Raw genomic sequence first — 25658 nt, 5'->3', positions numbered from 1 at the left:
CTGGTTATATATGATACAAAATAATAGATAATATTATTAGAAAATGTATATTAGGCATTATACATGATAAAGAAATAAAAATATGGAAATAGAAATGGAAATAGAAATAATATAACTATAATACATCATATTGTATTGTAACATATTACAGTATATTATGTATTTAATTTTATGGGTTATTATATTTATATTTACTTATATTATTTTGTAGTAATAATTCTAATCTACAATTGTAATATCATGCAGTTAGAAACTATTAATTAGTTACATTTGGGGATCAATTCCCATTAGCCAACAGGAAAACAGAGAAGTGTTGTCATCAATTTTTTTCCCCCTGGAAATGCAAGTGGCTCATTTAAATGTATAATGTTAAAATATTGAAATGTTGAAGTTTTGAGATTTTGAAGTTCTGATATTTTGAAATTTTATTTTGAAATTTTTGCAGTTTTAAATTTTACAGTTTGAATTTTTGAGGTTTTCATAAGCTGAATTTTCAAAAGTTAGAAATGTCAAAATGTTAAAAAATTTGAAATGCTGAATTGCTGGCATTTCAAAATTTTGAATTTAAAAATTCTTTATTGAGAAATTTCTATATTTTACATATTTAAATTTTGAGATTTTGAGATGTTGAATTTTTGAAATTTAGAAATTTTAAAATTCTGAAATGCTGAAATATTGACATTTTGTAATCTTGATTTTTAAAAAATGCTTTATTTAGGAATTTCTACATTTTAAAAGTTTTCAGTGCTGAAATTTTGAAATGTCCAAGTTTTGAAATGCTGATATTTTTAAAATGTGTAAAGGATGATATTTTGAAATTTTGGAATACTTAAAATATTTAAAACATCTACATTTTAATATTTATTTTTGTTTTTTAACTTGTTCGGAATTTCAAAATTTTAGCACTTCGAAATGGTAAGTAGATCATTTTGAAATTTTGAATTTTTGGATGTTTTTAATCTGTCAATTTTGATATTTTTTATTTTTCTGTCACAGATTTACGACCCTGCCACTCAGCGGTACGAGGTTCCAGTGCCACTCTCACTCCCGGGCAGCCCCCAGGCCTCAGTCCAGCGCCGCCTCTATGATGTCACCATCCAGGAGCGACCCTTTGGGGTCCAGGTGCGGCGCCGCAGCAGTGGCACTGTCATGTGAGTCCCCTCTTTCACTTTCCCTTTCTTTTTTTGTTTCATTTTACGGCTCCTCATTTAAATGTTAGCTTTTGGTTTTTTATCTTCTCATTAATTCTTCGTTTATTTTTTCACTGAAACTTAAATTACATTTTTTCTTTTCCTTTTTTCTCCCTTGCTATTGGTTTATATTTTTTTTGTTTTCCCCTATTTTTTTAACTCTGTGTTATGTTATATTTATGAGGGCTTCTTTCCCTATGTTTTAATTATTTTCTATTATTTTTGCTATTTCTTCCTGGTTGTTTTTCAGTATTTCAAAAAATTTCTTCCTTATTTTTATAATATTCCACTATCTTTGTCCTATTATTGTGTTATTTTAGCCTAATTTTGTATTTTATCCTAGTTAAATTTTTTAACATATTGTTCCTATTTTTTCCATGTATTTGTCCATTCTTTGTAATTTAGTTCCAAAACTTTTTTATCATTTTTTTCACTTCCATTCAATTTTTGTAATTTCCCCCCATCTTACCTCTATATTTTTAGTATTTTGACTCATTTTTGCCTTCTTAATGCTATTTTTGTATTAGTGGTCCCACTTTTAAATGTTTGGTCTTACTTATGGGGGTGGTTTCCCTATTTTCGTAAATATTAATGGCCATATTTTGCCCAGTTTGAAATTTTTTTCCTACTTCCACATTTATTGTCCAATTTTTTCAGTTTTTGACCTATTTTTTAAATGTTCTCTTATTTTTTAAAAAAAATTTTGTATTTTTTTCATACTTTTGTGTTTTGGGCTATAGTTTATATTCTTCATACTATTTTTATTCTTTTCAACTTTCACTTTTTCATCCTAATATTTGCATTTTAATAGGGTTTTAGTTTTTCTTATTTTGTGTCTTATTTTTACATTTTTATCCTGTTTTGATTTATTTTGTTCCATTTTTGTATTTTTTCATCCTGTATTTATTTCCCCCTACTTTTATTTTTGTCCTTTTTATTCCTTTTTCTATGTACATAACTCTTTTCTATTTTTTGCTTATTTTTGTAATTTTTCCATATTTCTATATTTTAACCTTATTTTATCTTTTTTCCTTTTTTCTCTATTTCTCCATTTTTATCTTTTCTCCCTATTTTTGTCCTTTTTACCATTATTTTAGCCTTTTTTCACCTATTTTTAGCTTTTCTCCCTATTTTTGCACTTCCCCCCATTTTAGCCTTTTTTCACCAAATTTTTACTTCTACCTTATTTTTGGGTTTTTCCCTTTTTTTTTCTGCCTTTTTTTTCCCTTATTTTTATCTTTTCTCCATAGTTTTGGGTTTTATCCCCTTTTAAATTTTTCCTTATTTTTTCACTTTTTCCCCCCATTTTTCCTTTTTCCCCTATTTTTATTTTTTCTCCCTACTTTTTCACTTCTCCCCCTTTTTTTTTGCATTTCCCTTATTCACCCTCGTATTCCCTCCCCTTATTTTCATGATTTTTCCCAGTTTCACTCATTTTCACCCCGTTTTCACCCAATTTCCAGCTGGGACTCACAGCTGCCGACATTCATGTTCAGTGACCAATTCCTGCAGATCTCCACACACCTCCCAGCACCGTTTGTGTTTGGCTTCGGCGAGACTGAGCATGACGCCTTCCGCCACAACCTGGACTGGCACACCTGGGGCATGTTCACTCGCGACCAGCCCCCAGGCGTGAGTCTGGAATTCTATGGCTTTTAGAGGGAAAAACATAAAGGAAATGAGGAAATGGCTTTTGAGTGGGTTCTTCTATGAAGGGGAGGTTGTTCCATGCTGGGGGGTAAAAAAAATTATATGTATATTTACATTTACATTTATATTTATGTTTAAATGTATATTTACATTTATATTTATATTTAAGTTTTAATTTTGGTTTTAATTTTAAATTATACTTATTTTTTAATTTTAATTTTCGTTTTTACATTATACATATTTATTTCTATTAATACTTTTATTCTTATATGTTTATATAATTATATTTTAAATATTTATATTTGCTCTTACTTTTTCATATTGTTTATATTTACATTCATATGCATACTTATATATTAAAATTATCAGAAATTTATTATTAAATTAAATTGATGATAATAAACAGATTTGATTGTGATATAATTAGATATTAGAATCTAGATATAAGATCCATCCCAACTCAACTCAACTTAACCCAATCCAACCCAACTGAACCCAACCCATTCTTTACCCAATAGCTCCTCCACTGTATCTACAATGATCAATAATTTACTGCTAATTGGTACAAATATTGATAAATGCTATAAATATTAATAAACCCTTTAAAAATTGGTAATCCGTTGATAAATAATGGGATGTTTTCCATGTCTTCCCAATCCATCATGTCAATTTTTGGGACAGTACAAGCTGAATTCCTATGGTTTCCAACCTTTCTACATGGGGCTGGAAAAGGATGGCAATGCTCACGGTGTCCTGCTGCTCAACAGTAACGCCATGGGTAAAAAACACCTCAATTCCTCTTTTTCTCCATGGATTTTTCCAAAATCCTCCATTTTTCAGCTCTAACTTGGGGGGGTTGTCACCTTCTTTTCCCTTTACTATTTTTCCAGATGTCACTTTCCAGCCAACCCCAGCCCTCACCTACCGCACTGTTGGTGGCATTCTGGATTTCTATCTGGTCCTAGGGCCAACTCCTGAGGAAGTGGTGCAGGAATACACAGAGGTGACAATTGGGGGGAAGCCAAAGGGAATTTGGGCAGGCTTTGAGGGATTTGTGGGGCCTCAATTATTTAGGCGGATTGGGGGGGTTTCAGGAGGTTTTTGGATGTTTAGGGGGGATTTTTTCAAGGGGTTGGGTTTTTCACGTTTCTTTTTGAGGCTATTTTATTTTATTGGAGTTTTCCTTGTGGTTGTTATATTTTTTAATGTTTGCCCTGGGTTACCCTTTTTTATTTCTGATTTTGGGAGGATTGTCAGTTTGTCTTGGTTTGAGGGGGTTTTTTGTGTGTTTTTTTTTAATGCAATTTTCAATGTTATTTTTGATTTGGGGTTTGAGGTTTTTCCAGGAGGTTTTTTTCATGGTGTTTTTGCTGGGGTTATTTTTAGGATTTTTTGTGTTGTGTTTATTTCTAAAATTTTGGGAGGTTTGGTGTTTTTTACATGGGTGGTTATTGGGTTGGTTTGATTTATGGGGTGGGTTTAGAGGAATTTTTAGGGGATTTTGGAGAGCATTTTGATATTTTTAAGGTTTTTTATGTTTTTTGCCTTTTTGGAAGAGAGTTGGTTCTTCTTGTGGTGTTTTAGGGGTGTTTATTTTAGGGAGTTCCTCATTTTTGAGGGGTTTTGAAGATTATTTGCTATTCCGAAGTATTTTCATTTTGTTTTTTTGGGAACAGTTTATTGTTTTGGATTTTTGGAAGACTTAAAATTTTCCTTGTTATTTTAAAGGAGTTTTTTTGTTTAGGTGTTTTGGGGGGGGTAGTTTTTACTGGGGTGGTTTTGCAGATTTTTTTTTTTCTAGGGACTTGAATTTACTTGGCTTTGATTTTTTGGGGAAGTTTTAGTTTAGGGATTTTGGGCTTTTGTTTAATTTGGGTTCCTTTGAGAGATTTGAGTTTTTCTGGGTTTTGCCATTTTCTCTGGTTCCTTTCTGTCTGTTTTGCTTCTTCCCCTAGTTCCTTTTTTGCAGGGCTTTTATTTCTTTATTTTAAAATTTATTTCTAGTTCACCTTAATTCACTTTTTATTTCTTCAGTGGGGATTTTTTTGTTGCTTGGGGCAGTGTGATTTTGTTTTTCCTTTTTTTTTTGTTCATTTGTTTGGGGTTTTTGTTTGATTTCTTGTTTGGTTTTTAGGTTTTTTTGCTCAATTTCCCTAAATCATGCTGTTTTCCCCCATGCCAGCTGGTGGGACGCCCAGTAATGCCTGCCTATTGGGCCCTGGGCTTCCAACTCTGCCGCTATGGCTATGAAAACGATGCCGAAATTGCCCAATTGGTCAATGACATGAACCGAGCCCAGATCCCTCTGGTGAGTTCAGTCCCCAGCCTTGGGGGATTTTCAGTGAAATCCAAGAAAATCGGGAGGGAGGTTAGGATCACTTTTCCCTGGGATTTTTTGAGGAAAAAATGTGGCATGTGGAAAAACGGGTTTTCGCTGGATTATTCTGGAATGCCATATTAAAAATATATTTATATATTAAAAATATAATTATGATAATATAAAATAATGTCATATATAGATGTTACATACTATATCTATCTATATTTGTATATTTTAATACTCCCCAATTATACAAATATAACATATTTAGAGAAAACTGACTTTTATAAAAAACACTGCAGACCATAAACAATGTCTATCGTTATAACTCTTATTGTATTATAATTATTGCTCTTATTTTGTCATAATGTAATTAATATGCATTCATTTCTTTTTTATTATTTGTTATGTATAATGCAGATCTTTTGATTCATTATATGAAATATTATATACAATATTTACGATCATAGTAGGAAATAAATTAGGTAATATCTTATTCTGGGATTTCTATGATGGATGGTGACAAGATCACCATAAATGATCAATGCCTTTTAAATTTCTTCAACTTTCATTTAATTTATTTTTTTCTTTTTTCCTATTTTTTTCATTTTGGCTGTGTTCCTTTTTTTTTATTTCACCATTTTTTCATTACCTTTTTATGCTTTTTTCTTTTTTTTTCTTTTTCCCATTTTTATATCTATTCTCTTTCTGCTTTTTTTGATTTTGATTTTTTTTTCATATTTCCATTTTTCCTTTACTTTAAATTTCCCTCTTTCTTCTTTCTTCCTTTTCACCAATTTTCTATTTTGCTTTTTTCTTTCTTTTACCCATTTTTTCTTTATCCAACTTTTCCCCATTTTTTCACTTCCCCCTTTCTTTCATTTTTCTCTTTTTTCCATTATTTTCTCCTTTTTTTCATTCTTCACCCTTTCCCCCATTTCTTCTTTCCCCCTTTTTCCACTTTTTTTTCCATTTTTTCCTTTTCCCATTTCATCTTTCACTTTTTTCCCATTTATTTTTTCCTTTTCCCCCTATTTTCCCTTTTCCTCACTACCCCACATATTTTATTTCGCCTCTCTCCGGTGACATTCCTGGTGTCCCACAGGATGTGCAGTATGCTGACATCGATTACATGGAGCGCCAGCTGGACTTCACACTCAGCCCACGCTTCCAGGGGCTCCCAGAGCTCGTGCGGCACATCCAGAGCAATGGGATGCGCTTCATCCTCATTCTGGTGATGACGTCATCACTGAAAGGGGCTGGGATTAGGAGGACAGAGTGGGGCTAAAGGACAGGATGCACTTTATCCTCATCCTGGTGGTGACATCATACCCTAAAGGGGATGGGGTTAGCTGAGAGGGGCAGGGCTAAAGGAGGGGATACACGTCATTCCTATCCAGGTGATGATGTCATCACTAAAAGGGGAAGAGTAAGGAAAGGGGGAAAAAGTACGGAATGAGCTTCATCCCCATCCTGGTGATGATGTCATACCCAAAAGGGAGTGAGGTTCACAGAGGGGGTGGGGCCAAAGGACAGGATACACTTTGTCTTCATCCTAGTGGTGATGTCGTCATTGAATATGGTTAGGGCTAAGGAGGGGGTGTGGCTAAAGGATGGCATGTACTTCATCCTCATCCTGGTGGTGATATCATCACTGAAATAGGAGGTGCTAAGGAGGGGGTGGGGCTAAAGGGTAGGATGCACCTCTTTGGCATGCTAGTGATGATGTCATCCCTTAAAAGGGCGGGTCTAAGGGAGGGCCCAATGAAATTATTTAATTACAGTCAGAACCTAATTAAAAATTGAACTGCAGCTTATGTTAAGATAACTGGAAATTGAAATGAAACTTAATGTTTAAGCTTTAAAACCCTGTATTTAGGCCAAAAAATGTTAAAACTCAGGATTAAAAGTCAATTAATATTTGAATTTCAGGACCCAGCCATCTCAGCCAACGAGACTAATTACCCGGCCTATGATCGTGGCATGCAGCAGGATGTCTTCATCAAGTGGCCCGACAGTGATGACCTTGTCTACGCCAAGGTCAAAATCCCGATTATTTCACCCAAAATTTCCCCAATAATCCCGTTGTAATTGCTAATATCATCCAAATTGACAGATTTTGTTGATAGATTGGTTTGGGTCTGACCATACTGTTTTATCCGTTTCATTATCTTAGCAAGTCCGATCTTGTCTGATAAAAGTAAAATGAGATTAAATGACAAAATAAAAACAATGTAAAGAAAAAAAATTAAGATTTGTATGAAAAAAATACAAAAAATTTAAAGGATAAATTTAAAATTTTAAAGAAAAGGTAAAAAAGTAAAAAAAAAAAAAAAATGTAAAAACAAAAATCTTAAAAGGTAGGATAAAAGAAAAATATAAAAGAAGTATAAAATATAAAAGATAAACAGTAAAAAATACACCAAAAATAAAGCAATGGTAAGATTTAATATAAAATAAAAAATAAATCAATTTACAACTGAAAATGTGATTGTGATCAAATGAAGAAAAAGTATAAAGATTGAATTAAAAAGAAATGAAAATGAACTAAAAATTAAAATAAGATTGAGAGTACATAAATTTTTTAAAATCCATAAGGAAAAAGATAAAAAGTCAATTTAAGATTACATAGAATAAAAACATTTAAAAATTAAACAATAGAAACTAAGCAATAAACTAAAAAATAAGATTAAGTAAACAAAAACATTTTAAAATCACTAAATTTAAAAAATTCAGGTTACATTTAAATATTATAAAATTTAAAGACCTAAAATAAGGCAAGAATAAAACTAAATAAAAATATAGAAGACAATTAGATAAAATAAAATTAATTTTAATTTACAATACTTTTCTGAAATACTAAAGGTTTCAAGCTAATTTTAATTTTTAAGTTTTAATTCAATTTCATTCTATTTGATTTCTTTTCAATCCTGTTTGAAATCAAGTCAGCTTAATTTTAATATGTTATTACTTTAATATTGCAATTATTTAATTTATTTTGCCCTCTCCTCCTCCAGGTGTGGCCGGACCTGCCCAACGTGGTGGTCAATGATTCCCTGGATTGGGACACCCAAGTGGAGGTGAGCATTGGCATTCTGGGGAGGAAAAGTGGGAATGTGAAATTCCTCATGTTTATACCGTAACTGGCTGAGGAAATCGAGGTCAGTGCAGGAATTGCCCCAGTTTTGTACCAGGACAGAAAAAAAACCAATTAAGTAAAAAATACTCCAAAAGTGCCCCAGTGTCTCTGCCAGGAAAAATGTGGTGAATGGGGAATTTTCAAAGAAGAATTAAATTTCTATTTTAACAGCTATTAAAAAAATTAGGCTTCTATTTCTAATATTTTCTGTGACAAAAATTCTATTAAAAATTTAGACTCCAATTGAAAAACTATTTTTAAAAAAAGTTAAAATTCTACTTTAAGAATTTATATATTTTAAAAAATTATGTTTCTGTAAAAACACCTATGAGTCATTAAAAATATTTTAAAATATTTCATAATTTATAAACATAATTTGTATTTGTAAATAATCAAGTTTCTATCAAATATTTATTTTCATAATTTCCTGTTGAAAAGTTAAATTTGCATTTTAAGACTTGTTTCTTTAAAAATTCAATCTCTATTTTGAAAAAAATTGCTTTAATGATATTAAATTTGTTTTATAAGAAGTACAGTTTCCTATCAAAAATGAAACTTCTGTAAAAAATTAAATGTATTTTTTAAATATTAGTTATATTTTTTAATTTTATTTATATCAGAAACCAAATACTTTTCTGAAAAATACACTCCTAAAAAATTCAATTACATATTTTTTAAACACTTTTTAAAAATAAATAAGCTACATTTAAGTTTTTAATTTATTTTTAAAAAAATCTATTAGTATTATTCAAAATAATATATTTTTTAAGATATGTATTTTGATAGAACTTTAATTCTATTTTCAAAAAATGTAATTTTTATTCTAAAGGAATTAAATGCATTTTTTAAAAAATTCTAATTAAATAAAATTGCAACCATATTAAAAATCTAAATTCTGGTTTTATAAATATTTTTATTTACTTTATATTATTAAATTTTAATATGGTATAGTTAATTAATTTATTTTAATTTATGATTGTGTTTAGAACTTAGTTATAATCACTAGTGCTTATTATAATAAGTGTTACAATAAATTATTATTACTTACAATTAATTACAATTTGTTATAGTTCACATTTATAATTACTATTTATTTTAACTAATAAAAATTAATTGTATTTACAAATTATTTAATTATAATTTTAGGTTTATAATTATATATGTAAATATAAAAGGTAAAATAATATAGATACTAGGTATGATACAGAATACAAGAAATAACAATATAATATAAATATTATTTATATATTATTTTTATATATTCATCTTTTAAAAAATTTGTTTAACTAAAAAGTATTCTATTTAAAACCCAATAAATTCTTATTTTAATTAATTTTATATTGATTTAACCCAAATTAATGCCACTTTCCCCCTCTCCCCCAGCTGTATCGGGCCTTTGCTGCCATGCCAGATTTTTTCCGGAACTCCACCAAGGATTGGTGGGCACAGGAAATTGCTGAAGTCTACGAAAACCCCCGGAACTCCTCCCTCAGCATCAAATTCGATGGACTCTGGATCGTCAGTGGGAAACTTCTTTCTTTGGGGGATTCAGCCCAAAATTGTGGCTCCACCCCTTCCCAAAAAACCCCAGCAGTGTCACAGAGTTTAATCACAAAAATTCACCCTAAAAGACTTTATCCAATCATTGTTGTGTTTATTTTTTTAAAATTTTTTAAAAATAATTTCTGAAATTATTTTCATATGTTTATGGGTTTATTTTGATTTATTTGTTCAAAAATATCTTCCCACAATATTAATTTTTAATGTCTTCCTATTGTTTTAATTTTGTGGGTTTTTGGTTAATTGGGGGTTTTTTTACTTCAATAAGTTCTCCAAATTGTTTTTTAGATTTATTTATTATTTACTGATTATTTTCTTTTTGGCTATATATATAAGGAAATAAAGATTAGTTGAAAACTAAAATAGGGAAAATATAGGAAAAAAAGAGGAAAATAGAGAAATAAATATAAAAACAATAGAAAAGAGAGAAAAAGGGAAAAATAGAGGAAAGAAATAGAAAAATGTACAAAATAAATATGGAAAATATAGGAAAAATACAGAGAAAATAGAGGAAATAAGTAGAGAAAAATGTAGAAAATAAATTTAGAAAAATATTATAAAAGGAAAAAAGAGAAAAGAAATAGATATACAGCAAAATGGAGAAAATCAGTGTGAGGAAATATAGAAAAAAGAGAGAAAATAAAGAAAATAATTAGAAACAGAGAAATAAATAAATACAGAGACAGTAAATACAGAAAAATATAGAAAAGCCAGAAATAAATATAAATAAATCTTCTGAATCCAGAAACACACAAAAATTTTTAAAATCCTGGGAAATATTTGGCATTTTCCCATTATTTTCCCTATATAATCACCAAATTAGGGTATTAGGGATTTCCCTAATTTCTATATACTTAATGATACTTCTCAACTTAATTTCCCTTTCCAGAGAGGAAAACAGGGGTTTTCCCAGAAATTTGGCAAATCCAGAAACAATCCTGCAATCCACAGGCTCTTACCCTAAGGAACCTATTTAATTAATTAATGATTCATTAATTCCCTCATTTTCTTAATAAATTTGATTTTGATTTGATCCATGGGAAGTGAAATATTGCTAATTTTCAGGATTTGGCCATGAAGGGAATTTCCATCAGGAAAATTTCCTATCGATTAAATTAAAAAATCTAGTTGGCCCAAAAATACAAATTTTCCTCTATTTCGTTAAATAATGTCATTAATTTTGATAAATAAAAATAATTAACTTTTTGTGAAAATGAGGAATTAAACCAACTGGAATTACACCAATTTAAGAAGAATTACTTCAATTTAAGAGGAATTTCCCCAGTATAATAGGAATTCCCCCAATTTAAGAGAAATTCTCCCAATTTAAGCATAATTCCCCTAATTTAAGAGGAATTTTGCTGTTTTTCCTGCCCTCAGGACATGAATGAGCCCTCAAGCTTTGTCCATGGCACCATCGGCGGCTGCCGGGACCAGAACCTCAACTTCCCACCCTACATGCCCCGTACGTCTTGGAACATCCCAAAATTCCAACATTTTGGGTCAATATGCATGAGATAAATATGGATATAATATGGATTAAACCCCAAGTGAGCCCAAAATGGAAATTCAGCACTTCTAGCTCCATCTTTGTTGGTGAAAACAGTGCCTTGAACTGCTGAGAATTCAGATTATTTTTTTCTGTGGGGTTTGAGTGTTTTTCTCTTGGGATTTTGTTTTGTCAGGTCTGTGGATTTTAAGACAATTTATGTTAAAACAGACAAACCCCCCAATTTTCAGAGTTAAGAGACACTTGCAAACTCACCTCACAGATCCAGATCCTCACACAGGATTGTTCGGACTCAAAGATTTTCCTGAATTAGTGAAATAAAATTTCAGCATTTCTTAATCTATGAAACCAAATTTCAGCCTTTAAAAATTCTAAAAATATTAAAATATTCCATTTTCATTATTTTCTGAATTTCTGAAATTAAATTTCAGTATTTCCTCATTTATGAAATCAAATTTCAGCTTTTCTTCTTTTTTTAAAACTTCATTTTCTTCATTCCCAGAGTTTCTGAAATCCAACTTCAGCATTTCCTGTTTTTTTCTAAAACTTCATTCTCTTTTTATTCCCTGAATTTCTAAAATCCAATTACAGCATTTCCTAATTGTCCTAAAAATCCATTTTAATCATTTCCTGTACTTCCGAAATCCAGTCTCAGCATTTCCAACTTTTCCTAAAATCCCATTTCCATCACACTCCAAACTTTCAAAACCAAATTCCAGCAAGCCTTGAATTCCCTACAAAAAATTCTTGTGTAAAACTCCAAATACATTCTTCATTAATAATTTTAACCAACAACACCCAATCCTTAAAAAAATAAAAGAAAGTTTTTATTACTCCTGAGTGCTGTTTGACGCAATTTGGGTGGATTTTTTTTTCCCCCTTTTCTGGCAGAATTGGGATCCCGATCTGAGGGCCTGAGCTTCAAAACCATCTGCATGGAGGGGCAGCAGCAGCTGCCAGACGGGTCGCCCGTACGCCACTATGACGTCCACAACCTCTACGGGTGGGCGCAGACCAAACCCACCTTGGAGTGAGTTGCTTTTCCACTTTTGTCCCTGTTATTTGCATTTATTTCTCATCCTTCTGGCCTGGAATTCCTCAAAAATCAACACCCATTTTCAATCTTCTTATACCAAAATGTTCCTCCCTTTCTTTTGCTGGAAATCTTCTGTTTTCTCCCATTTTTTTCTGGCTATCTGAGTCCCTTCTGGTATTTGAGTCAGTTAAACAGGAATAATTTCACTGATTTCACCTTAAAATGCCCAAAAACATCCTTTAAACTCACAAGGACATTTCTAGAAACTTGGATTCATTAATCAAAAGGAGTTATTTACACAAGAGCAATTAACTAATTAAAAGAAATAAAAATCAAATCAAAGCAAAAGCAATTAATCAATTACACATAAATAATCAAAACCAATTAATCAATTAAATTGCATAAATCAATCACAAGCAGTTGATCTGTTAAAGAGGAATAATTTGAAAAGCAATCAATCAATTTAAAGCAATTAATCATTCACATGCTGTTATTTAGTTAAAGGGAGTTAATCAAAAGCAATTAATCAATTAAAAGGAATTAATCAAAACCAAGGAGTTTATCAGTTAAAGGAGATTAATAAAAAAAAATCAATTAAAAAAGCAATTAATTACAGTTGATCAGTTAAAGGGGAATAATAGAATAATCCATCAATTTAAAGCAATTAACCACACATTCAGTTAAAAATAATTAATCAATTAAAATAATTAATCATAATCAATTAATCAGTTAAAGAGGATTAATTTTAAAAAGCAGTAAGTCAGTTTAAAGTAAGTGGTTACAAGCAGTTTATCAACTAAAAGGGAATAATCATAATCAATTAAAAGGAATTAATCAATCACAAGTAGTTTATTACTTAAGGAGGATTAATCAATCAAGAGTGGTTAACCAATTAAAATCAGTTAATGAGAATCAATTACCTAATCAAAAGCAATTAATTACTTGGAAAGGAAAATGGGGATGGGAGTGGGAATGGAATGGAAAAGGAAACAGAAACAGAAATGGGAATGGGAATGGAAATGGAAATGGGAATGGGATCGGGAATAGGAATGGGAAAGGAAAAGGAAAAGGAAATGGAAATTTCCAAACCAAGACAAAAATGCCAACTTAAATATGACTCTTTTTAGACCAGCCCCTGCCAGTTTCATATTTAATATATAAACATAAACTTTTACAAAACTAAAACTCTGGTTTTTTCCTCTCCCTGAATCACCAAATTCTGGGATTTCTCCCCAGCATCCTGCGGAACCTCACAGGGGAGCGTGGGATAGTTGTCACACGCTCAACCTTCCCCAGCAGCGGGAGGTGGGCGGGGCACTGGCTGGGGGACAACACAGCTGCCTGGAACCAGCTGGACAAATCCATCATTGGTGAGCACCCAAAATCCTGCTTTTCCACCCAAAATTCTGTGTTTCTAAGTTTTGTAAAAAAAAAAACTCTATTTTTGAGCCAACATTCTGCTCTAAAAATCACATTTTCTTGAGCCGGAATTCCATGTTCTTCCATGGTTTCTTTCCGAATAATCCCATTTTTTTGGGCTAAAATTCCCTATTTCTCCTTGGTTTCCTGCAAAATAATCATATCTTGGAGCCAAAATTCTGTATTTCTTCTCAGTTTCTTATACAACAATCACATTTTTGAGACAAAATTCCATATATTTTTTGTTTTCCTACATAAAAAAATATTTTTGAGCCCAGATTCCATATTTCTTCTTGCTTTCCTTCCAAATATTTGCATTTTTTGAGCCAAAATTCCATGTTCTTTCTTGGTTTCTTTCCTAATGATCACTATTTTTTGAACTTGAATTTCATATTTATTGATTTCCTCTCCACTAATGAGCTTTTTTGACCCAAAATCCCTTATTTCTTGATTCCTTCCTTATAATCACATTTGTGAGCGGAAATTCAATTTTTCTTCTTGATTCCCTTCTGATTATCCCATTTTTCATGCCAAAATGAACCAAACCCAGAGGAGTTTCTTCTCCAATAATCACATTTTCTTGACCCAGAATTCCATGATCTTTCTAGGTTTCTTTCCAAATAATCACATTTTTGGAGCCAAAATTTCATATTTCTCCTTGTTTTCCTACATAATATTAATATTTTTGAGCCAAAATTCCATATTTCTTTGTTTCCTTCCTCATAATCAGATTTTTGGGCAAAATTGAAGAAAAAATCAATTTTCCTCCTTGATTACCTTCCAATTATCCCATTTTTTTGACCTGAAAATGATTCAAACTCAGCCAAGGTAAAAGAATTTTTGTCCCTATGGTTGATTTTTTGACCAATTCCAACAATTTCCAAATTAATCCACAGGAATGATGGAATTCAGCCTCTTTGGGATCTCTTATGTAAGTCCCTCGTGCATCCCTGACTCTCCAGTTCTCCTATTAACCATAATGGTGTATTTTGTGCACGGCCTGCTTGGGATTTTTTTTTTGCAGAGTGGGGCCGATATTTGTGGATTTTTCGGGGAGCCCTCATATGAACTCTGCGCCCGCTGGATGGAGCTCGGTGCCTTCTATCCCTATTCCCGCAACCACAATGGGAACAAGGCCAAGGTAGGTGAATTCCACCTTGATTTTTACTAAAAGTGGCTAATTCCCATATTTTCTATACTTATTTTTTTCATATTTTTCATATTTTATTTCATATATTTTTCATATTTCCTATCTTTTTCCCAAATTTTCCCAGTATTTCCCATATTTTCTCTGTATTTCTGCATTTGCCCTAGTTTTTCCCAGTAGTTCCTACATTTCCAACATATTTGCAGTATTTTCCCCATAGTTCCCATATTTTGCCCATATTTCCTCCATATTTTGCCCATATTTCCCCAAAATTTTTCCCATATTTCCCCAAACCTTTTCCTATATGTTCCCTGTATTTCCCTTATTTTGCCCATATCTTCACCATCATTCCCTGATATTTCCCTTAGTTTCCCCATTTTCCTGTACTTCCCGTATTTCCCTATATTTCTTGTATTTCCTCAATGTTTCCCATATTGTCCCCATAATTCACATTTTTCCTGCATTTTCTTCATATTTTCCAGATATTTCCCATATTTTCTCCATATTTTCCCCTGTATTTTTCATGTTTCCCTATCTTTTCCCTACTTTTTTAAAGTAGCTCCCATATTTTCCCCATATTTCCAGTATTTTCCCCATAGTTCCTAATTTTTTCCTATAGTTTCAGTCTATGCCCCATATTTTCGCAGTAGAACCCATTTTTCCCTTATATACCCACATTTCCCCTTTATTTCCCATATTTTCCTCATATTTTCCCAAATATTCCTCATCTTTTCCCTATCTTTCCCCAATATGTCCCATATTTTCCTCATACTTCTTCATATTTCCCATAATTCCCATAGTTTCCCCATAATTCCTGTGTTTTCCCTGTATTTCTGATATTTTCCCTGTATTTATCCTATTTTCCTCCTATTTTCCCACATTTTCTCCATGTTTCCCATACTTTCCCTGTATTTACCCTATATTTTCCATATATTTCCTGTATTATTTTTCCCCATGTTTTCCCTATATTTCTCATACTTTCCCTTTATTTCTCATGTTCTCCCCCATTTCCATTCTCCCATATTTCCCGTATTTTCCCCATATTTAGTACATTTTTTCCATATTTTTTCTTATAGTTTTCCCCATATTTTCCCTATAATTTCCACATTTGCTCTGTATTTCCCCCATATCTTTCCCATATTTTCCCTGTATTTTCCCTGTATTTTCCCTGTATTTTCCCATACTCAAAATCACCACTTTTTTCCCCCATTACCCAAAATCTCAATTTTTCACTCCTTGACTCAAAATCACCATTTTTCGCTGCATGACTCAAAATCACCATTTTCCACCCTGTGACTAAAAATCATTGTTTTTCACTCCATGACCCAAAATCTCCATTTTTCATCCCATAGCCCAAAATCTCCATCTTTCACCCAATTACCCAAAATCACTGTCTTTCCCCCATAACCCGAAGCCTCAGATTTTTGTCCCATTTCAGCGCCAGGACCCCGTGGCCTGGAATTCCACTTTCGCGGATCTGTCCCGGGCCGTGCTCCAGCTCCGGTACCGGCTCCTGCCCCACCTGTACACACTGATGTTCCACGCCCATGTCCGTGGCAGCACTGTGGTGCGGCCCCTCCTGCATGAGTGAGTTTGCCCAAAACCACCCTTTTTCACCCCAAAATCCATGGGGTTCCCAAATCTGCCCAAAAAACCTGTGGAATCGCATAAAAAATAATGGGTACATTGTATTTTTAATTTTTTTTAGGTATAAATATGTGTAAAAGTATGCATAAAAATGTATTTGGGCTTGTATTTTTGTGTCATATATAAAATAAAAAGATAAAAAAATAAACTACAATGTATAAAATTTATACAATATAAAATTATATACAATATATACAATATCTAACATATTTACAATGTTTACAATATCTAAAACAAAACAATATAAAAATTATACAATATATACAGTACATAAAATACAAGCATAAAAATGAAATGTAGATATAAAATATATAGGATGAAATGTATATAAAATATTAAAATTAAAATAATTAAAAATTAAAAATAGAATAATAATAATAATAATTTTGGAATATATAAATATTATATAAATATGCGGCATAAAAGAGTATGTAATATAGTAATTTTCGATGTTCATATATAATATTAAATATATATAATATTTTATATTTCTATTTATAAATATATAAAATATATAAAGTTATATAATATTCTATATTTCTATTTCTATTGCTATTTCTACTTATATTTCTTTTTAATAATATTTTATATATTATAAAATATATATATTTACACTTGGAGAATGTTTATGTGGTTTTTAGAAATATAAAATAACTTATAATGTAGTATTATATTATATAATACTTATTTTAGCTTACATGAAAAGGCAGAATTCTTTTAATAATTATTTTCAATGAGATTCATTAATTGGAAAATTTCCCCAAAATTCTCCTTTTCCTATGCAGGTTTGTGGAGGACAGAATTACGTGGGACATTTACAGGCAGTTCATGTGGGGGGCGGGTCTGCTCATCAGCCCTGTCCTGGAGCCGGTGAGGAAACTGGGACAAAATGGGAAAAATGAGGGAAATCCCAAAAAACCACCCAAATACCCGAAAATTGGGATTTTGGCATGAAAAACCCCAAAATGTTTCATTCCAGGGTGTATCCGAGGTGCGTGCATATCTGCCTGATGCCCGCTGGTTCAATTTCCACACTGTGAGTTCCCCAAAAATCTCCTTTTTCCTGATAAGAAAATGGAATTGGAATTAGGATAATTGATTATTTGGACCATATGTATGTGAAAAACGTAATTATTATTGTTTAACTGAGTGAATTTTTCCCCCAAATGTTGAGCAGGGGGAGGAGCAATAGTGATGAAAAAAAATTACCTTATAAATATATTTTATTTTATTTAACTTCATTGTCTTTTATTTAATTTCATTTTATTTCTTCCTTTTGTTGTCTTTATTTAATTTGATCTTATTTTAACCCCGTTTTAAAATTTAGTTTATTTTAATTTTTCAACATTTTATAGTTCATTTTTCTCTATTATTTCTCAGTTTAAAATTTTAATTTTATTAATTCTATTGAATATATTTTTTCACTGTTTTTATTTTATTGCATTTAATTTCATGACACCTTATTTTATTTTCAGTTTTATTTATTTTATTGTATGTATTTCATTTAACCTTATGTTATTTTAGCATTAATATTTTCTGTTACTTTATTTTGTCTCACTTTGCTTTACTTTATCTCATTTTATAAATGCACAATAAATTACCTATGTTATATAAAAAAAATGAAATTTATACTACACAAATTTTGAAAAACAGCCCGAGAATAAAGAATATTTTTGAAATGTAAAGATTTTATTCAGTTCAATGAGTTTAGTTGAAAAAATAAATTCACTAAATTTAAACAGTCAATAGCATTCAATGAAATCCAATCAAATTTAACAAAATTCAATTAAATGCAATAAATTAAAAAAATTTCAACCTCAATAAATGTTAAAAAACAAAAAAATTCAATAAATTTTTAAAAATCTAGACGAAAAAATGTTGATAGAGCTCAATATACCAAAAAAATACACCTAGCAACTTTTTTAAAAAATCCAATGCATTGGATCATTGAGAAATTTAATTAATTTTTAAACAGCAATAACATTCAATAAATTTAAGAGTGTAAAACCCAATTAATTTTTAAAATTTACCAAAATTTGATGTATCTGAAAGTTTTTTAAAAAAACAAGAAAACACAAAAATTTCAAAATCGATAAAACTAAAAAGAAAATTCAATAACTTCAAATAAATTAAGAGGCTCATTTTGGGTATTTTGTCATAAACTTTTCATTAATTTTTGCTAAATTTATCACACTTTCTGTAAATTTCTATATGTTTATACAAATTTTTGTCAATTTCTGTCAATTTGTCTCCTTTTAGTAAACTAGTTTTTTAGTAAATTTTTGTAATTTTTTGTAAGCTTTCACAAATTTCTTAAATTTCTAGCAACTTTTGTAAATTTCTGCTTGTTATTGTAAATTTTTTGTCAGTTCTTAGTAAAGTTTTGTCAACTTTTGTGAATTTCTGTCGATTTTAAGTAAATTTTTTGTACTTTCTTTGTAATTTCTTGTCCATTTTTTGTCCTTTTTTTGGTGATTTTTTTCTCAATTTTTTGGTCAATTTTTTGCAAAACTCTGTGATTATTTATGAATTTTACCATTTTTCGACATTCCCCAGGACGAGGAGGTTGTATTCCGTCACCAGTTCCAGAACTTTCCAGCACCCCTGGGCCACATCAACCTCCATGTGCGGGGAGGCCACATCCTCCCCCAGCAGCTCCCAGCCAACAACACTTGGTTCAGGTGAAAAACGGGGACAATTTCCTTGCTTTTGGGGTTTTTAACTCGATAAAGAAACATAATGTGAATTACTATGTATCTTAAACCACTATTATTAGTGTATATTTAATATTTAATATGTATATATTAATGTATAATTATATATTGAATATATAATGAATTATATTATATATATATTATATAATGTATAACTTAATATATTAATATTTGTATTTTGTTTTATCATTTGTCTTTGAATTTTCTGTATTGTCTTATATTTAATATATTTTATATATTTCAATAGATTCAAAATAATAATTGTAATGGTAGCAATAATAATGTTTAATATAGTATTATAATATTATCATCTTATAATATAATACTATATTAAACATATACACACATATATAATACATTAAAAATGTTATATATAATTTTATAATATGTTATAGTATTTGTATAATAAGTCATTAAAATACTCCATTGTTATATGTAATTAAAATATAATTTAAATTATTAAATTATTAAATATTAATTTATATTTTATAAATATAATATTTTAATATAATGTTACAATGTATTAAACATTATTATTACTACATTACTATTATGATTTTTTGTTTATCAAATATATGAAATATATAAAATATATAAAAAACACAGAAAATTTAAAGATAGAATATGAAAGAGAAAATATTAAAGATAAAAGATAAAATACTAAATGTAGAATATATGGAATGGTAAGAAGCACCAACCAAATAAAATGTGGCCAATTAAAATTGAACTGCAATTTATTCTGTTGGTTCTTGGGATTGTAAATTAATAGAATATAAAATAAAATGTAATTCCTAGCATTAATAATTTTTATCATATAAGTAATTGCATTGCTGTATACTCCTTTGCATGATATTTGATATTGTATATGATCTTAAATATTAAATGTAAAAGCATACTTTATGCATAAAAGATATTTTCCATATGTATAAATATGTATATATAAAACATAGAAATATATAGAAACGTTATATAATATATAACATGTAAAACATAATATGTTTTATATTGCTTATATAAAATAAAATTTACTATAATTATATAAATAATATAAATTAATATACATAAAACATAATGTATAAAATATTTGTTCTTATAATTATGTATTATTTATTATAGATATATTGTATGTTGTGTTTCATCTTTAATAACCCTCTTTTAATTTTGTATTAAATTAAAAAATTAAAAGTTAAATTATAAAATAAAAATTTAAGTATAAGTACAGCATTTTCCATACATAAAGGTATACTCATTCATACTTAATATGCATAAATATTAATACATGTAATAAGTAGCATAGTTATTTTAAATGTCTCATATAATTTTAACATAAGTACACAGATGATATATATTATGTATTATTTGCATATTAATTAAAATATATAAATATGTGAAAGGCATCTTATATTAATATTTTATATCTGGTATAGAAACTGTTTATTATATATAATAACATATTCCAGAATATATGTAAAATAAGAGATATTTCTATTTTGTATGATATATTGTTTATAATCATTATATATAACATAAATAATTATATATTATTACATAATTTCAGAATCTAGAAACAGACTATAAAAACACATTAGATTAAAACTTTAAAATAAATATGTAAACATATGTAAACATACAAATATACATAAATACTTAGTATATAAATACATAAATATATGAATATGTAAATAGGTAAATATATACAAATCCACAACATTATAGATATTTAAATACTAAAATACTTAAATATGTATTTACATATGTAAGTATGTAAATAATATATGAGTGTATCAATTTCTACAAATATAAACAAAGATAAATATATAATATAATTTACATGTGAAATATAAATTATAATTTTATCTACTGCAAATAAACCCTGCAAATTGAAATCAAAATTTTAAAAATCAATTCCAAACCCAAAACTCAAACCCATTCCCTCAAGCCCACTAAAATCCCAACACCAACATAAGGACCCCTCCCAATTTCCTCTCAGCTGGATCTCTTTCCCCCTCATTTCATTTTCCCAATTTCCCACCTGTGTAATCCCAAATCCCCTGGATTTAGGTGCCAAATCCTAAAAGTTTGGTTTTTCCAGCCGCCAGAACCCGCTGCTCCTGACTGTTGCTCTGGACGACGCCCAGGAGGCCTCGGGGAACCTCTACTGGGATGATGGCGTGGGCATCGGTCAGCCTCATTTGCAAAATTAATTAATACATTCATTAATCAACTCATGGCCTGCTGGCACAAATTTCCCACCATTTTTTTTTTTGCTCCTTAATTTGAGTTTTTGGGGATTTCTGGTTGTTTTGTGAAGCGACAAAACCAAATAAAAATATGAAGGTGTTGAGGTTCGTTAATGAAGATAAAATGCAAATGAAGTGAAATTTGGAGGAATAAAAAGACACATTAATGGCTAAATTAAGGTTAAGTTCATTAATTAAAGTTGCTAAAATTAAGTTAATAAATGCTTCTTACAGTAAAAAGGATAAAACTTAAATAATGTAAATTTTTATTATATTCATAAAAATATTCTGCAGTAAAAGGATGAAGTATTTTATTTTGGTTTAATTTTTTTTTATTTTGTTATTTATGTTTATTTTCCTTTTCTTGTGGTTCTTCTATTCGTTGCTATTTTATTTGCAGTTATTTTTTTTTATTGTATTGGTAAGTTTATAGGTTAATTTTTCTTTTATTCATCACTTTTGTATTTGTTTTACTATTGATTTTTTTGTCTTATTTTTATTTTATTAATTTTCATTTAAATTTTTTGTTTTTATTTTATTGAGTTTAATTTTATTAATTTTTATTCATATTTATTTCTTTTTATTGGTGTTTTGAATTTATTTTTATTCTTTTCTTCATTTTTATTTTCTCTTTATTTTGCTCATTTTTTGTTTTTGTTTATTTATTTTATCGTCTTTATTTTGTAAAATTATGTTTTATTATTAATTTCATTTTAATTTTAAAAAATTCTTTATTATTTATTTTTATTTTTTATTTTATGCATTTAGGTTTTTTTCTTATTAAATTTTAATTTTACATTTATATTTCACCTTATTTTTTATTTTGTTCCTTATTTTTATTTTATTTTTAATTCCATATTTTTGTTGGCTGGTCCAGAGGTCTGTCCGACCCCCAGCACTGCCACCGACTATACCGGATAGGCGTCACGCAAGGAATGGCTGTCCAAGGGGTCTCAGGCGGTTCCCAGTGAGAAGTAACTCCTGTGAGCAGTCTGAGGCTTCAAGTGATCAGCTCTTTAAGAAGTGATTTCAGCTCTTGTAGTGATCAGCTCAGATCAGCCCAGTTCTGCTCATGGGTTACCCCAGCCGATGCGTAGACGAGACACAGGAGCCATGTAGAGTTCAACAGAGTCCTTTATTGGCAGTCTTCAGCGAAGGGGCCAGTGACGGTCACATCCACTGAAATGGGCAAAAGCTGGAGTTTTTATAGCCAAGGGGAGAATTGGGAAAATGACCAATAGTTTAGGACGAGGGTAAAATGACCAATGGTTTACAAGGAGATAACATGGGGTCCCAAAGCAGGAAGGGGTCCACAGCTTGGTCACCATGACTAAGTACTCTTATCTTAGGGGGCAGATCACCAAGGAGGAAGCCTGTCACAGGACTGGCTTTCCTCCACACCATATTTTGTCTGTATTTTTTTATTTTATCAATTTTAATTTTTTTTCCATTTTAAATTTTATTTTTATTGTTCCTTATCCTATAATTTTATCTTTTTGTTTTTCTTTATTTTTAATTGTTCTTTTCTCTTTTAATTTTAATTTCCATTTCAATTTTAATTTAAATTTAATTCTCATTTCAACTTTATTTTTATTTTATTTCTTTGCTCACTCCAGACACTTTTGAGAAGGGCGAGTACCTGATGATGTCGTTCACCGCCAGCTCTGTGAGTCCCAAACCAAATTTTAACCAAAATTTCCTTTTCAACCACTTCTTCATTATTTGTCCTCTTGTTCTAACCATTTTAATCCTCTTTTAGCCCTTTTCCTCTTTAATATTTCTAATAGGTTTTTTCCTTTTTTAATATTTGTAATAGTTATTAACCCACTTTTCCTCATTTTTTTCTCCTGTTTTATCCTTCTAATCCCATTTTCATCTTTTTTATCATCTTTTAGTCCCTTAAAACCTCTTTGTTCCCTTTTTAGTCCCATTTTAATCCTTTTAACCTCTTTGAGTCCATTTGCTTCTATTTGAACCTTTCCATTCAATTTTAGCAGTTTTCCATCCTGCTTGAATCTTTTTTAATCCTATTTCAATCCTCAAATCTTCTTTTTGTTCTTTTTGATCCTTTTTAATAATTTTAATCCACTTTTAATAATTTTCCAACAATTTTAATGCCATTTTAGTCTTTTCCATCATCTTTTAGTCCATTAAAACCTCTTTTGACCCTTTTCTGTCCCATTTTAGTACTTTTAATTCTGGTTTAGTCATTTCTCATCTCATTTTAGTCCATTTTCATCCCGTTTTAGTCAGTTTCATCCTGTTTTAATCCATTTCATCCAATTCTAGTCATCTTCATTCAGCTTTTGTAATTTTTAATCCTATTTAAGTCCTTTTCATCCTGCTTTAATATTTTTTGTTCCAGTTTCTCCTTTTTCATTCTGTTCTAATCTTTTTTTTATCCAGTTTTATTTTTTAGCACAGTTTTTGTCTTTTTCCTCCTGTTTTTGTCCGTTTAATCTGGTTTTCATATATTTCATCCCATTTTAGTCTTTTTGAAACACTTTTTAATCCCATTTTCATTCTTTTAATCTGTTTTAATAACATTATAATTATTTTTAACACCATTTTAAATTATTAAAGACTCTTTAATCTTGTTTTATTCCATGTACATCCATTTTTAATGTTTTTACACCGTTTTATTTCAACATATATTTTGTATGTATATTTTGTATAATGTATTTTTATTTTATTTTTAATATTTAAAAATATTTAACCTTTTTTTAATCCTCTTCTCGTTCTTCCTAATCCAATTTTAAACCTTTAAAATCCCATTTAAATCCCTTTTATCCTCTTTTAAACCCTTCCTAATCATTTTTTAATCAATTCCAATATTTTTTTCCACCAAAAAATTCTCACCAGGCAGGTATTTTTACTATTTTTACCTTTTATTTTTTTAAACAATTATTCTATGTCTTTTTTTTTTTTTTCTTGGTAGCAGAAATTCCATGGGAAAAGGTGGAAAACTGATAAAACCCAAACCATCAGAATTTTGGGGGAAATGAGTAAACCCACAAAGAATTTATTGGTTAAAAAAGAGAATTAATGGGATTTAAACAGGATTTTAAATTAAATTTAAATTAAAAGTTTTAAAATTGGATTAGGAAGGATGAGAAGAGGATTAAAAACCATAAAATCTGGGTTAAAATAAAACAGTGTAAAAAGGATTGAAAGACATGAAAACAGGATGAAAATGGAATAAAGCAGGATTAAAGAGTCTTTTAAATACTAATTTAAAATGGGGTCAACAATAATTATAATGGTATTAAAAGTATTAAAACTGATTAAAAGGTTGTAAATGGGATTTAAAAATATTTTGAAAGGACTAAAATGAGGTGAAATGGATGAAAAAAAAGAAAAAAATCACAACCATCAAACAGGTGTGGAAAGAAGGGGAATTCTGAGCAATCTGAGAAAATCCCTGATTTTTTTCTCCTTCTCCCCAGAACATTCTGGAGCTGCGGGTGCTGCACGGGGGGTACATGGACCCAAATTCCCTGAAATTCACAGAAATCAAGGTGCTGGGGGTCCCTGGGAGCGTCCAGGAGGTGACAGTGACACGCAATGGGCTTGATGTCCAGTCCCCTCATGCCGTGGCCCATGACCCCCAAAAACAGGTAAATTCCAGGCAGTTTGGGGTTTCTAAAACTCTGGGGTTTTGGGGAAAAAAGCGGCACCGGAGGAGCCCAAACTTGGTGTGGTTTGGGCAAAATTTGTTTTCTTGGAGAGAATTAATGGGAATTAATGAGTGGAAAGTTGATTTATGTTAATGTATGGATCCAAAATGGCTGTTATGGGGCAATATGTTAAATAATGTGTATACAGTATATGCTATATACGATATACTATATATAAATAAATTATATATCAAGAAATTTTATATATATATTTCTAAAAGTTATATAATATATATTAATAACTATAAAATCCACATAATGTGATACTAAGCCCTATTTTCTATATTACATAGTGATATAGATGATATATTACATAATATATAAAATTATGATGTAAAAGAACATAAATAAATGATGTAAAATCCACAGCAGAAAGTACCAAAAGCTCCCGTAATTAACCAAAAATTTC

The 25658-nt window shown here is 29.8% G+C and overlaps 1 protein-coding gene across 1 annotated transcript in view; it reads left to right on the top strand.

Moving 5' to 3' along the window:
- Positions 1–25658, top strand: part of LOC102113603 (maltase-glucoamylase) — a 75538-nt gene that overhangs the window by 48990 nt on the left and 890 nt on the right. Inside the window, 21 exon segments of the mRNA XM_088068958.1 lie at positions 997–1151; positions 2654–2822; positions 3522–3618; positions 3731–3843; positions 5023–5148; positions 6266–6394; positions 7093–7200; positions 8178–8240; positions 9683–9817; positions 11240–11324; positions 12261–12399; positions 13642–13775; positions 14721–14755; positions 14849–14965; positions 16410–16558; positions 17404–17488; positions 17598–17654; positions 19175–19299; positions 21425–21513; positions 23189–23238; positions 25019–25189. Of these exon segments, the coding sequence (XP_087925084.1) occupies positions 997–1151; positions 2654–2822; positions 3522–3618; positions 3731–3843; positions 5023–5148; positions 6266–6394; positions 7093–7200; positions 8178–8240; positions 9683–9817; positions 11240–11324; positions 12261–12399; positions 13642–13775; positions 14721–14755; positions 14849–14965; positions 16410–16558; positions 17404–17488; positions 17598–17654; positions 19175–19299; positions 21425–21513; positions 23189–23238; positions 25019–25189 (2331 nt within the window).

The sequence above is a fragment of the Pseudopodoces humilis genome, chromosome 33 (assembly GCF_049639895.1).
Source record: "Pseudopodoces humilis isolate 2021_Gansu_Grassland_sample_001 chromosome 33, ASM4963989v1, whole genome shotgun sequence".
NCBI classification, from domain to species: domain Eukaryota; kingdom Metazoa; phylum Chordata; class Aves; order Passeriformes; family Paridae; genus Pseudopodoces; species Pseudopodoces humilis.
Note: the sequence above shows the minus strand (reverse complement) of the source record. Positions and strands in the feature narration are given on the sequence as shown.